General features: G+C 40.1%; 1 protein-coding gene across 1 annotated transcript in view; it reads right to left on the bottom strand.

Moving 5' to 3' along the window:
* Positions 1-2155: 2155 nt before the first annotated feature.
* The window catches only part of FAM91A1 (family with sequence similarity 91 member A1), a 41685-nt gene continuing 25475 nt past the window's right edge, over positions 2156-18365 (bottom strand). Inside the window, exons 15-24 of the mRNA XM_066379447.1 lie at positions 17844-17976; positions 15614-15762; positions 13820-13954; positions 13566-13679; positions 12739-12811; positions 10456-10605; positions 8359-8463; positions 7759-7882; positions 6258-6327; positions 2156-5024 (exon numbers count right to left, since the gene is read on the bottom strand). Of these exons, the coding sequence (XP_066235544.1) occupies positions 4839-5024; positions 6258-6327; positions 7759-7882; positions 8359-8463; positions 10456-10605; positions 12739-12811; positions 13566-13679; positions 13820-13954; positions 15614-15762; positions 17844-17976 (1239 nt within the window). The 3' untranslated portion in view covers positions 2156-4838. The remainder of the gene's footprint in view (positions 5025-6257; positions 6328-7758; positions 7883-8358; positions 8464-10455; positions 10606-12738; positions 12812-13565; positions 13680-13819; positions 13955-15613; positions 15763-17843; positions 17977-18365) is intronic.

The raw sequence follows: 18365 nt of genomic DNA, 5'->3' as shown, positions 1-18365 counted from the left end.
AGACTCACAATCCCAATCCTAGGTATTCACCCACGCCAAACATATTATGTTTATATTAAAAACCTATACATGATATTAAATAACCAAACCATTATACATCCATACAATGAAGTACTCGGCAATGGAAAGGAACAAGTTACTGATTCACACCACATGGATAAGCTTAAAATATATTGTGGGCCCTGGCCAGCTAGCTCAATGGGTTAGAGCAACATCCGGAAATGCCGAGGTTGCAGGTTCGATACCCAGTCAAGGCACACGTGTGACCTGTGGTGGCGCAGTGGATAAAGCGTCGACCTGGAAATGCTGAGGTCGCCCATTCAAAACCCTGGGCTTGCCTGGTCAAGGCACATGTGGGTGTTGATGCTTCCAGCTCCTCCCCCCCTATCTCTCCTCTCTCTGTCTCTCTCTCTTCTCTCTAAAAATGAATAAACTTAAAAAAATAAAATAAAATAAAATGTACTGTGGTGTGCAAAGAGGCCAGACTCAAAGGCTATAAATTGTATAATTTCACCACTTATTTGACATTCTGGAAAAAAGCAGAACTATAGAAATGAAATGGATCATGGCTGCTGGGGGTGGGGAGCTGAGTGCAAAGGGGAATTTTTAGGGTGAGGGGCTGTTCTGTACAGCACCAATAATGGGCCCCGGACTATACACTGTAAAGTCCACACAGAGCGAATTTTAAACCAAATGGGATCCAAACTAGAATGCCGAGTGTGACAAACAAATGTTTTACAAATGTAGGACACAGCCTTAATGGAGGGCATGGGGAATAAAAGAAGCTGGACTAAGTTACCTGGAAAATGGTACTTTGAATAAATACTATCGCAAGGGTGCCACTTAAATATCCTGAAACCACTCTGTAAGGATTCTAGGGCTGAACACAGGAGCAAATAAACTGCAGGTCAAAGAAACCAAGTTTCTCACTCTCAGAAAGAAGTTACAAATAAACAAGAAGATAAAACTAGAATGAACCTTGAGGTGCTAGATGAGTCAGTTTAACTTAATGTTTACTTAATAGATACACAGACAGATCTAGACATGACAGAGTGCTGTGCACCTGTATACCCGTGAGCACGTTTATATCTGAGCTCGATTCACTGCAGAGGCGTAGAGGCAGTGGCAACAAGCACCCCAACGCCCAGATCCTGGTTTCCAAGCACCATTCTCCAGTGAAAGGAACTGGGGCCCCTTGAACAAACAGCTTATTCCTGGGCGGGCAGCCAGGCAATATCTGTAGTGCTACAACGAATATGGCTTAAAAAAAGATGAGGGCATATCGAAAGAATTTTGGAGCAGATCTCAAAGTGTTCCCAACAACCAAAGCAGAAACAATTTGCACAACCGAATAAAAATAGTACTGGATTCTAACCTAAAGTGTAAAATAAATAGGATCATATAAATGATCAAATAAACAAACAGAAGAAACAAATCTTTATGAAACAGGCTATATAAATTCTGCCCCCTCCCCTTGAGTGTGGGCTAGAGTTAGTGATTTGCTTCTGAAGAGAGACTATAGAAAGCAGAAAAAGGGTACCGTTAGTGGAAAAACCCAGCAGACACCACCTCTAACCAAAGGAGACACATCACCAGCAATGCCCAATGACATCATGTACCCCACGATAGGATACAGTGTGGAAGGGTACTATCACTTCTGTGCTATTTTTCAAGATAAAGCATCACCTCAAATCTAACCATGAGAAAACATCAGAAAAATCCACATTGAGGGACATCCTACAAAATAACCAAGCAGTAGCCTTCAGAGTGTCAAGGTCATGAAAGATGGAGAAACTGTCACAGATTGGAGGAGACTACAGAAATATTAATGCTAAATAAATGCAATGTGGTATCTTGGACTAGATCCTGGAACAGAGAAACATTAGTAGAAAAATTATCAGAAAAACGAGTCTATAGTTTAGTAAATAGTATCATGAGTGTTAATTTCTCAGTTTTGACAGATGTGCCCTAGTTTACATAAAGTGTTAACATTATGGGAACACCTCTGGACTATACTTGGAACATTTCTGTATATGTGAAATTATTATAAAATAAAAAGCTTCTTTTTAAAAACACCTACAGGAAAGCCACAGCAGCATGGCATTTAAAATTACAAAAGGGAATTAGAGAAGATTATACACACTTTCTCAGTAACTTGATCAACACCACAGTTTATTTGTAAACATATGATATGTGTCAATAATCAAATTGACAACACTTTAGTCATTTCACTTTATCATAATAACATCAAACCAGAAAACAATCCACTGTACTTTTACAGTTTTGGTGCTTTAAAATCTTTAATACAAACTGTATTTGAAATACTGAACATAAAAGAGATGAATGGCAGAGAAAACTGAAAACATCAAATAAAAGAAACCAATAATCCAAAAAAATACAAAATAATTTTATTACATATTTTAAAAGAAATCAAGAAAATCAGATGATCATCTTTGTAATAAGGTAAGCTGCAGTTCTTCAGACCCATGTGAGGGTGAAATTTAATACCACACGAATTTCACGTCCTTTTTGATACCTTTTCTTTCTTAGTTTCTAAGGAATGTTTGCCATGGGTTAAGCTACATTAAGGGGGGGAAATATGGGAGGTAGCAAAAGCCAATGAAATTATTTTAAATATCTGCAAAAAAAATTGGATAAAAATTATTTCACAAATCATCTTTGGCACCATAGTCTCTATTTTAAATTTACCTTATGTTGAAATGGATCAACACAAGATTTACGAGATGCATCTTTACATGAGCTAACATATAAATGTCACAAAGCCAAATTCATAAAAAAAAGCAAAAAGCAGCATTCCCATTTCGCTAACAGCTCTAAAAATGTAGATTTCCCTCCTTAAAAGTGCGAGGTCTTCAGCTGGGAATCACAGAAGACAGCGGAGTCGGCCACGTGTTTTTTCAGAAACCTTCCCTAAAATTCATGATCATCATTAGGTTCTATTTCTTCCTCTGTTCTCTCTCAAAGTAATGTAACAGCAAATCACTCCCATATTTTACATTTTAAATTCACCAACTGGGTTCACTGCCAATAACTACAAATGTATGATTCTTTATTAGTGTACGTGTCACTGCAATAGACTTAGATGGCTAATACAGGAATAAATAAAATAACTAGTTATTTCAAACAAAGCAAATGAAAATGAGATTAAAGAGCCCTGATCAAATAAAATATTTACAACTTTCGGTTGAAAAACTGTAAAAGTTACATATATACCTAATAGCACTAGGAATGTACAATATCAATCATTGAAAAAATAAATGAGTGATTCACAGTCATAAGAAATTATTTTAATATTAGTATGTATTCCTTTATAGACAAACATTTATAACATACATGGTTTCTACCTCATGTAAGAGAAAGTAGAAAACGAGACGTTAACCGCACTTCCCGCACAGCTCTGTGCGCAGGTGGCCTCTCCCGGACAGTCCGTCCGCAGGAAGGCCATGGTGTGGGGCGCACGGTTCTGTCAACAGTTTTTACGAAGGCATGTATTTCCAGAAGTATATTAAAATCCACAAGATCAGTTCTATAAATAGCAAAAATTACTCAGCAAAAATGTTTAGATTTTAACAGTCCTACATTTTCTAATGCTTTAAGTGTTTTAGATACATGTTGTTGGACCAGTTAGCTTGGTTACAGTTTTAAACTAGCAAACCGTTATCCTATGAGAAGAGCTAAACTAAACCACAACACTGCACAAACTTCCCAAGGTAACTTGAAAAATCTAAAACGTAATTCCAATTATTCTAATTAACATTTGTGACACTAATGGGATCAATGATGCAAGAAAAATTTTGAAACTGCTCAATTTTTCTTCGTCATTTCCTCCCAAACTATTCACATAAATTTAAAATCCAAATTGCCTAAGAATATGTCTCAAATTAGGCTTTTCACTAACATATTTTGATCAGAAAATGTTGCCTTAATGCTTTTATTATATAATTCTAACCTAAAAATCACAATCCTTGGTTTGAGAACATCAAATTCAATTTTGTAACAATCATCGGTAAACCTATCGAACAAAAAACCAATCACGGAGAAAACGTGCAGGGGCCACATCTATGAGAATGGAAAATAAAATCCATTATTCCAGAAAGACTCTATGAAAATACAAAGCCCAAAGTGAGTAACAACAGAAGTCTACATAGAAACGTTGTTTAAAAATAGAATGTATTCCAAAGCTTCTCATGAGATGTCAACGTATAGTCAGTCTGGATGAAGACCTTCTGAATCACGGTGAAGGTGTACATAGCCATGCTGGTTAACAACCTTCAACAATGTTCACCTGACACTTCGTCCACAGCTGGGACAGGGACTCCCGGTGCCCATCACACCGTCTCTCAACACCGGATAGTTACTCCTTTACAGTTTTGCTACTTTAAGTACCAAGAAACCTTTGCAGAGAAAGAGTTCCGTCTCTTCCCAAGATCCCCAAAAGGGTAGGTAACAAAATATAAAACTAAACAAGATTTATGTTTGATAAACTAACATATAAAATTATCATTGCAATATTCATAGTGACTGCTTATAAACATAACAGTCATCATAAAGCCTATAAAGTATATCCTCAGTTTATAAAAGAAATGCAGATTGTCTCAAGGTAAAAAATACAGTGCAGGCTGCTACAAAGCTCTTTGTTGCATCAGGTGCATGGATGAGGGACATGTCAGAGAGCACGGGCCCGTCCCCCGACGTTCACCACCAGGCAAGCAGGCACTGCTCTGCAGCAGCAGGAGGCTTGTTAGTGGTGGGCACTATAAAGCTAATGTTAAGAAAGAAAAAGGCAGGAAGTGTGAGCAACAAAAGCTGTAACCAAATTATTGCAAGTTGAGATTGGCAATACGAAGTGAGGAAGGTGACCGTCCACTCCATTCTGACAAGACGCCATCTTTAAATATTAAGTTCTTTGCAGGAAGTGGAACTCCCAAATCGGCGTGGGGTGACTGGGAAGGCAAACTTGAAAAGTTGGCCTCCGTGTGAATGTCCAGCGTTGAAGCACCTTCCTGAAAGATCAAGAAACAAGACAATAGTTCTCTATTCAACACTCCACCAAAGCACTGAGTAAGCCGAGGAGAAAAACAGAAGTGTTGACGGAATGCCAAGCACTAACAGAGACGCGGAGAGCTACCTCACAAACCCGATCATCAATGACAGGTACTACCACATGCAGAAACGACTAGTATGAGTTAGACTATGATCAGTGCTCTGAAATCCACAGAAAGAACAGGCTGTGAGACTATGGGATAAGCAAAGGTTCATTCTAAGACCATCTCTAAGCACCCTCACACGGCATTCAGCACCAGGACCCATCCACTGGCAGGCTCTCAAATTCACATGCTCAGCACAGACCTCTCCCCAGATCTCCAAGCTCAAACATGCACCTGACCTCTGCTCTCGGGAGCTACACACATGTGCCTTCTGTTCCTCTGCACACCCAGTGCTTTCCTGACACCGGCCTTTGTGCCTCCTAGCTCCGCCTGGAAGACTCTTTTCCTTCCTTTAGGCTTCAGATTATATTATCATCTCTACCTATTTAAAATAGCTCTACCTATATCAAATCTGTCAGATTTGAAAGTCTGGCTCCTTCAAAGTATTTACTGAAATCTGTAATCACTTTTGTCTTTCAACTTTACTGGACTAGTGTCTCACACAACACTGTAAACTCCATTAGTGCTTTAGACATCAGTGTGCCCCCAGCATCTGGAAGGGGCTCTGGCAGAGTAGATGCAAGTATAGTATTTATTGAAAGAATGAATGAAACAAAGCTCCAAAATATTAATTTCATCATGCTGAATCAGATGTTCTGAACAGAAATACTCCATTCTAGAAGTTTATCTACAAATTCAGTCGAAGGTATCCTCTCTTTCTCTGGGGGAAGAGACACAGGAAACAAAGGCCAGCGCCCTGGCTCTCATGACCAGAGCAGACCCTGGAGACTCCCTGCAGTTACTAACGGAGTACCAGACCCAGGAACCAGCCCCGTATGATGCACGGCCAGTAGTAACAGATGCTCACACGCTTGTGCGGCACGAAGCTCTGGACAGAGCGGAGTCCAGGCCTTAGACCCTGGAGACCTGGATGACGAAATCGGGCGCAATCAGGTTACTTCCTGAACCTCGGGGTCTTCCCCTATTTCATGTCTTACTGCTGTGGAGACTCAGAACAAACACGGAAGTGTTCTGCACTTAAAGCTCTATTCTATACAAACACCATTTCGATCTTTTGGGTTTTGTTACCTGGAATGAGTGAACAAAGTTCAGGACTTGTAAGGAGAGTTTTCTACTGGAATGTAAGAGGTTTTGAAGGCTGAAATAAAAAGGGGAGGAAGTTTAAAACAAATATAATGGGGCAAGGACTAATATCTAAAAAGAGTTTTAGTAATTTAAATGCATGTATATATGTATATACATCCTGATTAACCACATTACAATTTTTACATCAACAAAATTTTTGACTATTTTAATAATACAGAGTAACAGTAAATAAAAAAGACCATTTTGGCCTGACCAGGCGGTGGCGCTGTGGACAGAGCGTCGGACTGGGATGCTGAGGACCCAAGTTTGAGACCCCGAGGTCGCCAGCTTGAGCGCGGGCTCATCTGGTTTGATCAAGGCTCACCAGCTTGAACCCAAGGTCGCTGGCTCAAGCAAGGGGTTACTTGGTCTGCTGAAGGCCCGCGGTCAAGGCACATGTGAGAAAGCAATCAATGAACAACTAAGGTGTCGCAATGTGCAACAAAAAAGACCATTTTGAAATAAAACCTCACATAGAACCAAAACTAAAATTTACTCTTAAAAAAGTTTAAACTGTTAGCAAATATAAACATTAATTAAAAATATCTTTTTAAGTAAAAATTTATGCACTTTGAGGAATGGCAATTATGAAGTCTGACAGATTTAACATACATTAACCCACCAAATATGTTTAAAATATGTAAATAGGTAGATAACGATTATAGTGGCAATCTTTAAAGTTGTCTATTATTTCCATTCTTTTATTCATGTCTGTTATTTTATTTGCAGAGGGTAGTTGTTAAAAATTACTTGTCAACTGAGTACCTTTAATCTTCTGCTATAATCTACACTAAGACAAATGAATTATTTATTATCCAACTTTGTTTTCCTAAATAAGGAAGTCCAGCAGCTCTGTGGACATCCCTCTCCAAGCCCCCCACTACGACAGTCAGATTCAATGGCATCTTTTCCACTAACCCAGACAGTCTCAGAACTCATACGCCCCATCTCAGCAGCCACGACCAAGGGATCAGAGGTGACAGAGGTGAAACCTACATGGCAGCTCTGACAAGCAATACATACTCATTTTAGAAACTGTAGGTATTGAACAAAATTTTGAAAACTACCCATAATTCCACCACATGACGTAACTACTATTTACATAACTTGAGTGTGTGTATTGAAAGAGAAGTCCACAAGAGAAAGTCTCCGCAGACATGTACATACTTAAAACAACCAGGTTCATACTCTCACACAAGCGTTCCCAGTTGACCACACCCTCACCAAATCTGAGTTCATTATAATTAACCAAAACATGTGCCCAATTGGAGGTATTCAAGTTTAATTTTGAAAAATATAGCAAAACCCTTCAACTAACAAACTTTATTTAATCAAGAAATAAACAGAGGCAATTACTATGTTTATGTGTGAAAAGAAAGTCTAGAAACAAACACTGACGTAAAGTCTCACAAAGCCAAAGACGACAGTGACTAGAAATCCTCACCTCTCTTTGCTGCAAAGGCCATGGGCAGCGATTTTCCTGCAAACCTTCCGGTTTAGTTCAGAACTAAACAGTGGAATTCCAAAGCACAGCTCGAGAGGAACCCAGTCTGCCTCTGCTGTGGCAGCTACAAAACATACACACTTATCAATCACAAGTCTTATGGATTAAGACTGGCCAGGGTTTGAGGTCCCCGGGTTTTCAGATTCCTCCCACCCACCAATGGGCTTAGAGGGCTCTGTGAGCTCGGGGTGGGGGGGTCTCAGTGAATCTCTGAAATAGGAAAGAATGTTTTTTGAGTATGAATAAGCTTCTGAGAAGATACTAGTTTTCATCAGATGCTCAATGTGATCTTTTACCCAAATTGCAAAGTATCTACAAGATGAGAGAATTAACCAAAATATTTTAACACAGGAAAAATGAAACAAGTCATTATTTTCAGGTCATATTATTCTAAATACATAAAAATGTTTCCTAGAATATTCTTAAAAGGCCCATTATGGATAATATAAGCAGACAAATAACATCTGAATGACTTTAACAAAAGAGTTAAACTTAAGAAATTGGTCTTAGATTGATTGCAAATAACTTTTCAAATCTTACCAGAGTTTTGCTTAGTTGCCGAATCGATACTTGCTTCCTCAATGACCATTTCAAATGACTCTGTACTCCCATTTACATCTGAGCCGGAAGCCAAATCAGGTTCGCCTTATAATTTAAGGAGAGACACAATATTAAGATTTGAGTTGAAGCTGTCAATAACTCAGTCCTAACATAAAAGAGGATTTAGGCAACAGAAATGACAATGAAAAACAATGAATAGTCCTTCGTCTTAAAGTAGTTGTTCTCACCTGAGCGCAATCTTGTCCCCCAAGGGACAGTATGCAGTACAGTATTTGGAGACAGGTTTGACTGTCATGAACAGAAACGGGGATGATACTGATATCAGTGATGCTAAACATGCTGCAATGCACAGGGCAGTCCCGACAACCAAGAATTATCCAGCTCAAAACGTCAACAGTGTGCAGGTTGGGAGCCCCTAGCTAAGGAAACAAGGATTCAAAAGGCCGAGGAGAAGTTTAGCCTTTTAGTGGGAGCATTTCTATCGCACGGAAATATGTATTCTAACTCGATCCTCTTCACAATTCTTTTTGACGTCCCATATCTTTCAGCACGTGAGATGCTCCTACATCTCACCTACTTCTCTACTCTCATCTTCTACTAGTTCCCGATAAATCCCTTCTTTTGGCTAACTAACACAAGCCACTATATTTCCTGATGCCTTCTGCCTGAAAGGAGAATAGCCTTCTGCTATCCTCCAAATAAATAACAATCATCTTTTGTGTAGGTAACTCATTTTTCCAAATTCAGTTCGATCCACCTGCTCTAAGAGGCCTTCTCTGACAGCTCAGCGGGCCGAGACAGGCCTCTCTGTGCTGCTTCAGCACTGTGGCCTAATGGGGGCCCCATGGCAGTCCTTTAACACTACCCAGCGGCCGGTTCACAAGCCTGTCCCCCTTGCCAGGGTATTATTCCTTAGGTCTTTACAAATCTAAATGTCTCCAGCACCTATGCAGATACCCGTAAATGTCTGTGGAATGAATGAAATAAAACATGAAACAAAACCTGCCAACCCTCAGCTTTCTTCTCTGGAAAATGCCCTGTGATACCTGGTAGCCAACTGCTGAAAATTACTATTAGAACAATAATAAATATAAAAACCTGCTATAAAAAAAGTTACCCAAATCCTCTGGCCAAAGGTAAACAAATCAGGAATGGATACCTAACTCAGCGAGAGTCCACCCAATCCACTGGATGGCTAGCAACAAATAGTTCCGAATGACTTCAAACTAAGAAACTTGAGGAACACAGTCAATTCATGACAGACAACTGAACAGAAAGGTTTCCTTGAGTCACGGACCAGAGACGGCACCATGGCAACCACAGCCGCATACCAGCCAAAACTGTGGCAGAGCAAAAGCAATTAGTAAGCATGAAAAGGTGACTAGAAAACAAAATTTTAAATTAAAAAGAAGAAGACAGCTTAGGAAAATTAGCCATTGTCAACGTGCAGGGTAGACTGGAGACAGAAAGCAGAATGAGGCTGAAGACTAAGAGGAAAAGGATTGCTTCAAGAACAATGACTCAGACCAGAATGGCAGTCACAGAGAATTAAAAATAGAGAAGGGAAGAAATGGACACCAGAGACATTTCTAAAGACTAATTCACAGAACTTGGAAACAATTGGACAGAGTGGGCAAGGAGAAGGTCGACACAAGGATCGAATTTAGGCCTGGGCAACAAGACAAGGGCGCCTTTGACAGAGAGAAAGGAGGAGAAGGAAGAAGTGTTCATTCTATTTTGGAAATATCTTTGCAAAGAGATGAACATTCTTGAAAGAGATGAACAAAAGAACTTAGTTTAAAGCCCATAAACACTCAACAGTCAAGGGCTACCACCTAATCACCATTCTGTGCCCCAATCCCAGGTCACCTTTTCGTCAGTTAGGCACTCAGTATTTTCTCTGAACAACTGATACTTGTCCAAATGATGTCACAGACTCTTTTCTCATACTTCAGTGAAGAAACATTATTACATAATTCAACATCCCCACAAAGGTCTCCCTGCCTTTTAAATATTAAGATTGTGATCAACTCAATACCAATTACCTTAATTCAAAGAACCCAACTATAGGCTAACCTCTCTCATCAGAAGCATCACTGAGTTTCCTGTTTGCAAGTTGGCTCGAAGCATTCAACATGGTGACATATCCACAAAAGTGCCGCAAGTCCATTCTGTTCCTCAGTATTTGCAATGCTTTATGAACACCCATACTGACACGAGTAAACTCTAAGAACAAAAGTTGACATCAAATTATAAGTGAATAGCTTTATAAATAACACAACATGAAAAACTTAAAATACACTTTTTTATTAATTCTTAGAACTTTTATATTTTAATCTATCAAGGCTGATTCCAATGAAGAATATCTGTGAACATAAAAGGATATAAACATATATTTATAGCCTTCAGGGTGCATTTGTAATCTCAGAACAAATTACCTGCTAAGTAAGCAAACCTAGCCAGCCAGTCCAGAGACAAATTCTCTAGGCTTTTCTTTGCGGTTCGATTCCGCCTCAAATGCTTACTTAAATACACACTGCACTTTAAAAATATTTAAGAAAAACAAAATTATTCTTATTGAAACTAAAGCTAACATACTTGAGATTATAGCCCTAATAAATTACTTATTTTCTCAAAATCTTATAAATATACTGATACATGAACTTACAAAAGAAAAAGATGCTCCATATCCAAATATGAAGATTTTGATTTTTTTTATAATTCGCACAGTAATTTCCCAAAGCAAGAGATGAATCAGTTCTTGAACTTTTATAAATTTTAAGATCCTGTTGTCACCACCCTGTATCATCAGATAACTATTTTTCCCCCCACAGAATTTATAAAGTATCAAAGTTTAGTTGCAGACAAGTACTTATTTCTGAAAAGTGGCTATTTTTTAAAAGAGAACACTCTCCTCCCCAAATGTTGTACACACTTCCTTACAACACCAAAAAGAGCACTCAATTCTGCATCCAGCCGTGTGAACTGAACAAGCTCCATAGACCCTCAGCCTTTCCCCACTTTGGGGGCGGGGTTGGTGGCAACCACATTTTGAAAGAACAGTAAGTCTTTACATAAATTAACATCAGTTAAATTATCTGAACCATTCACTGTTTTCCTGAAATCTAAGCAATATGGCTCTAAAAACCAGAAAAATTGATTATAGAACAGCATGGAGCAGGAAATAAAAGTGCTATCTAAATACATATTAAGTTTTGATCAGATAGTATTCCTTTTTTGAATATATATTTTCTTAATATTAGACAGAGAAAAGGTATTTTCTATATTAGACAAAAGAAAGAATGAATTCTTTTTTTTTTTTTTTTTTTTTTTATTTTTCTGAAGCTGGAAACAGGGAGAGACAGTCTGACAGACTCCCGCATGCGCCCGACCGGGATCCACCCGGCACGCCCACCATGGGGCGACGCTCTGCCCACCAGGGGGCGATGCTCTGCCCCTCCGGGGCATCGCCATGTTGCGACCAAAGCTACTCTAGCACCTGAGGCAGTGGCCACAGAGCCATCCCCAGCGCCCGGGCCATCTTTGCTCCAATGGAGCCTTGGCTGCGGGAGGGGAAGAGAGAGACAGAGAGGAAAGCGCGGCGGAGGGGTGGAGAAGCAAATGGGCGCTTCTCCTGTGTGCCCTGGCCGGGAATCGAACCCGGGTCCTCCGCACGCTAGGCCAACGCTCTATCGCTGAGCCAACCGGCCAGGGCATGAATTCATTTTTACAGACTTTCTTTGCATCTTTATCAAATACTACACTGCACATCCAATTCTACAAAGAGGTAACATCAAACAGGGCTTTCTCCCCATGATTCTAATGAGTTTAATTTAGCTCGAAGTGCAATCCACTCAAATCCTCTCAAACAAAAAAATAAGATTTAACAGGAAAAAAAAGCTGAAACAGGAATACACATGAGTGCTCTGTAAACTGAAGTAGGGTACAAACATTCGTTAGCATCCATCTCTAAAGTCACTAGAAAGTTCCTGAAAGAAAACCAGTGTGTAACATTGGAAAGAGGGAGACCAACTTTCTAAGAAAATTCTTCCCTGTGACCTGCTGCAAATAAAGAAACAATACAAGGAAACTAAAAGACTAACCACACAGAAAACCCAGTCTTCCGCCTAGGTGGATGCCTGTGGTCCAAGACTGACCAGGATTCCTTCAAAGGTCCTGAGTCTTCCTCTCCTCGCAGGGAAAGGCACAGGACAGAAACCACCTTTCATCCACACTCCAAACACCGAATGGTAGGACGCTAAAAATTTTAAGCAGCTACTTCCTACTATGTTTTTCACTGAATTGGTGACAAACATTAATAATAAAGAAGTCAAATAACTACAAATCAGAATGAGGTACCTCCTTGTAGTTCTGTCTCATCAAACGGAAACGGGATGTGGACAGTTTCTCCTGTCCCGTGCAAACCATATCCCTGAACGTGAAGAAACAGAAGTTGAAAGGTATACGAGAAACCTATGTTTCTAGCAACAGATATTCAAACACTAAATAAGATTGTGCCACGTGGTGCTATATTCCACATTAATACTCCATCAAAGTACTTTCAATAATTTCTATTTTTCTCCAGCAAGCAAAGACAATCTTAAGTCTGTATGAACCTAGAAGGCAATGTGTACGGGCTACACTGAAAAAAGGAGGCTAATTTAACAGGTAAATCAGGCGTTAGCCAGGTGGAGACTGAATGAGGTCACAGGGGGTAGGCAGTTCTGAGACAAAGTGGTGAAAACACCGGGCACACCACAGACTAGGAGGGTGCAACTCAAAAACCTGCACTGAATGATGTATATTCAAAATTACTTGTTGCAATATTATAATTATTACAAAATTGGAAGCAACTAACATACAATAGGGGACTGGTTAAATAAATTAATGTATATATTTTCAGCTGCAAAATAATCAAGAAAAAAGAAAGAGAAAGCGCTTTATAAACTAAAACAGAAAGAGCTCCCATCACTAAGTGGAAAAAGCACGGGACACATCAGCACGCTGTTTCCACTGTCAGCACACAGCCAGACCCAGGCCAGGCCCGAACCTGATCTGATTCTGTAAGTGTCAGCTTCACACATGTCAATTACTGACATCTGACTGTGACTCAGCAGAAAGATATACATATTACAATCTGTCAAAGAAAAATCCAAAATGGATTGTTTCAAATAAAGTAACTGTACCTGAATCAAAACCGCTGAATGTGTTAAAGCATCATTCAACATTGTGAGCACATTTGATGTAGGAACCACCCCTGGGTCATGACCCCAAGATGTTATTAGTAATCGATCATAACCCTAGGAGAGAGAAATGAATAAAAGATAAAGTGGCATTTTAAAATATGGGGGAAAAAATTAAGTTTTCTGTAATACCACTCATCAATTTCTACCTTCCTCAAAAATAATTAAAACAAGAAAGCAGATCTCACACAACATACCTGGAAAATATCTGGCAGTTTTCGAAGTCTTGTACCTTTAGACAGAAGAAGAGATGGTGGTCCCTGCCCAGTGATATGGTAAATGTACAGTTTAAACCAGACAGAGCTGACTTCTGGGATAGCTGGGCCGATATGCTACAATCAGAAAGCAGGTGAGGTCAAGTTGTAATACCTATCTAAGAAAGCCAAATTTCACAAGTGACCAAGAATAGTTATATTAACAGTTAATGCCTCATATAAATGCTAATTGCTACTATCCTTATAAAAATAACTTTTAAATGCTCTGTTCAAATAGCTTCAATTTTTATCCTAGAACTGAGAAAGCACATCTTATCACTGTCATTAAAAGAATGGGCTCTAGACCTGGCCAGCTGACTCAGTGGTAGAACGTCAGCCTGGTGTATGGAAGTCCCGGGTTTGATTCCTGATCAGGAGAAGCAACCATCTACTTCTCTACCCCCCACCTCCCTTCCTGCAGCCTCGAGCAAAGTTGGCCCTAGGCCCTGAGGATGGCTCCACGGCCTTGCCTCAGGCACTAAAATAGCTTGGTTGCAGAGCAATGGAGCAGCAGCCCAGATGAGCAGAGTATCACCTGGTAGGGGGCTTGCTGGGTGGATCCTGGTCGGGGTGCATGTAAGAGACTATCTCTGCTTCCCCACCTCTCCTTTAATAATAATAATGAAAGAAAATAGAGAATTGACTCTGAGATAGACCACTGAGGTTCATATCTGGGCTTCATCCCCTCAGCCGTATCCCCTTTAAGGTTACTTAAGCTCTCTGTGCCCTCATTTTGCTCTTTTGTAAGGTAGCAAATAAAATATAGGGACACTGTATGGTTGTTTAAAAAAAAGTTTAAACAGTACTTGATATATAGGTAAGCTCTGAATCAAAATATTCATTATTACTATTACCATTAACCACACGCAATTTCTCCCAAGAGGGACTATCCTCCCATTCATTTACAGCACAAGTTCCTGCTATCCCTAGAGACTGTGTTACAGAACAGGGGGAAGTATATGGTGGGATGTGACTGGAGGGGGCACACAAAAAATTACTGAAAAAGGATGGTAAATGCAAACCTCTAACCACTCTCGTTGAACAGAGGACAAGTGTGGGGCGAGGGTGTGCTCCCTGAGGCACCTGGATCCGCACAGGTGACAAAACCAGCCTTGCACAGAACCCCTTCCTTTCGTCTACACCGTTAAACCTTGCAGGTCTAGGAAACCTGGCAGGATGCAACAATGCGCAGAGCAACGCAATCCCCTTTAAAAATGGTGCAGACCACAACGTCCCTGCTGAGTATACAAATCACACAACTGATTTATTTTTAAAAAGTAAAAGCCAGAGTCATTTTCACGAGTAAATTTTGAAGAGACCCAGAGTTCTACCTTTCCAGTACAATCTTTTCTTCTCCATTGATTTAGTATCATAGCCCCATTTCTAAAATATTTCATTTCTCCTAATTAAATCTTATCTTTCAAGGTGATCCAGACTCCCTTCTTAGAGCATCCAAAAATGTTCTTTAATGGACTTCATTCAAGAAGGAAATTTTAATCTGCTGTGTCACAAGTCACTAGATGACACATAAATAAAATATCAATTATACCTCACAAATTGAATGTAACATCTTACAACAGCATAAAACACAATACTGCTCCCTTGAGTCTGTGATTTGAATCTGGTATCGGCACATGGAGAATGAACCCATCAGACGGTTAATAACCTCTTCTCCACGAGTGTCACCATGAGGAGGGAGAAAATGCCAGCGCCGGCCTTCTCCCCGGGGGTCTGTACCTGAGGGGTGCAGCTGCTGACAGGCCGGATTTCGTTGGTGAGAGGAGCCATGGAAACGAGGAGTGTATAATTCTTGTTGAGAACTCTGCTGCAAGTTGCAGGGTCCAAACCAAGAAGGCTCTCGCAGCGTAAGAGATCCAGAGGAAAACCTGATGGTGACCAAGCACAGAGAATGAGACTGACAGTACGAAACAGAAATGTCCCAGACAAAATACTGATTCACTACCTCAGGTTTCAAACCTTTTTTTTCAAAGGTGGACTATTAAAAGTGCCAAATTCCCTAAGGGACCACTAAGACACTTTCATGACTTAAAGCTAACAGTCTTAATTCCTGGTCTAAAAAGATAACTGTCTACTGGTATTTCCTCAGGCCTTTACTTTCAGAGATGCGGCTTTGCCATTCTTCCTCTCCATCCCCAGACCGTCGGGGCAGTGGCGAGCTAAGAGAGCCGAGTCTCCAGGACAGCACGGCCTCCCGCCCCTGACATCTGACCTCCACAGGAGCACCACGGCCACATCCTGAATTTAGCACAGGAGCAAGTTTCTTTCTCACCTAGAAATATGTGTCCTAGAGTGCTGGCCCACACAGCATGAATTCACTCGGCACGCCACAGCTGTTAAGAATTCATCTTCTTATCCCTTCTAGAAAATATCAATCCCACTTACTAGCTAAAGAGATATTTAAGGTTGAAAGAAACTTCAGATAATAGTGTTAGCCTATTTTACCTTTCAAGCAAGATGAATCTAAAAAAATACACGACCTGCTGAGAGGGTCGAGAAGCCCTGAGCACATCCAGGGCCCGGGTCTCAGTTTACCTTCAGTCAAAAACAAGACTGAGTGCAAGGCTGGGGCAGAAGTACAAGGTAAGATTATTTTGCCAGGAAGTAAAAATTCACTCAAACAAAAATTTTTTTAAGATAGAGACAGAAGCCAGCTTGAAGGAAATCCCACTGGCAAAGTCTTGAGACGATTGCAGCACAAAAATAATAAAGAGACAGGAACGACTAATTATAAACCACTGAAACAATAAGGATTCACAAATTCATACTGAGAATATAAAAGTATGCTTAGTCCCAGCTGTCAAATACAGAAGTGCTAGAATTGGAAAAAAATAAAGAATGGTCCAGGCAGGAATCATCAATGGATGTCAAATCCAGGAAGAAGCACTGAGGAGGAACAGGGACCTATATCGTCCAAAAGTGTCTGACCAGACAGCTTACCAGCTGCAAGGTGGACGCAGAGACACAGAAAACACATGAACTGGTGACCAGTGGGGGGCAGAGGGAACCCATGTGCCGCCAGATGTCACTCCCTTAGGAGATCACATTACTTACGGTGATATCCTAGACGTGAATGCATAACCCCAACCTAATCACGAGGAAACAGCATGTATACCCAAGGTGAGAAACTTTCTAGCAAAACCAACAAAAAGGGACTATATTCTCAAAAAATAGAAATGTCATAAAATACAAAAAAAAAGGTTACAGATTTGAAAGAATGAGTGAAATGCCATGTTACAGTGGTGCTAAGAATTCATTCCTAAGATGCAACTCTCACCAATGTTCAAGGACATGAGCGAAATGCTCTGACTCCAGTGCTCAAGCCATCACACCTTTCAAAGAACACACTCCTGGGTGCCATTCCATAACTGAAGCCTACCAAGTCAGAGGCTGAAATTCTGATACCATCAGCTGAACTAAACTCTGACAGTGCACTGTAGGCAATAGCCACACTGGGGCTCGCTGATAAGATGAAAATTGCTACTACTTTCTTTAACTCTTTACAAAGAGGTTATCTGTTCCCTTTATTTTTTAAAGTAAAATTCTTTACAGTAAATAAATATTCCAGCAGCATTTGAATAGGAAACTACTGTTTATTACTTTTATACAAGGAATCGTTCATTCTGAAATTGGATGCCTCCTACATTAACTAAATTTTGGCATCTGTTCACCCTTCAGAACTGATGACTGTCCAACTACTTAAACAAGTTAACGCTCCAACCCTTTTTGTAGGTACTAATTAAGTTTAAATACTACAAACATCAGCGGCACAGAGAGGAGAAAAAGCAAAATAAGGCAAGAAACAGCTGACAAGCAAAGAAATTCACAAAACAAGCCTCTAGCTGTAAATTTAGTATGTTTACACAGAATGTATTAAGTAGGTGACCTATTTAATTTCTTAGAAAGGTGTTCTGTAGGATCATGTCGAGATCAAACACACATCCCGTACCATAATTGGGCTGGTCTGGCTGTGCAGTTTGTGCAGCTAGATCCTTATTATGACGAAGAAACAGTATCGTGTTTCTCAGAGTAAGGGCGTGGTCAAAGTATCTCTGAGCTTCTCCTTCGCCAGTGCTCTGCACCTAAACCGGGAGAAAACAGAATGTCCAACAAACACGACTCGGAACACCATGCATTCTAACACGTAACCATGTACTAGGGATAGTAAGACATTAAAAGCCATTAAATCAAAAATTTGCCCCGGTAACACTGAAACAAATATTAATCTCAATCGCTACTGATTTTCCATTTGACTACATCTTTGAAGATTATAGAAATTAACAAATAAAATTATAGCAACCAAATAATGCTAAATCATACCATGACATAAATTAAATGTCCCATGTATGATTCATATAGGCCCTATATTATAGAGTACTTAAAAACCTCTAAGAGGCCCTGGCCGGTTGGCTCAGCGGTAGAGCGTCGGCCTAGCATGTGGAGGACCCAGGTTCGATTCCCGGCCAGGGCA

This window comes from Saccopteryx leptura, chromosome 3 (genome assembly GCF_036850995.1).
Source record: "Saccopteryx leptura isolate mSacLep1 chromosome 3, mSacLep1_pri_phased_curated, whole genome shotgun sequence".
Taxonomy (NCBI): domain Eukaryota; kingdom Metazoa; phylum Chordata; class Mammalia; order Chiroptera; family Emballonuridae; genus Saccopteryx; species Saccopteryx leptura.
Note: the sequence above shows the minus strand (reverse complement) of the source record. Positions and strands in the feature narration are given on the sequence as shown.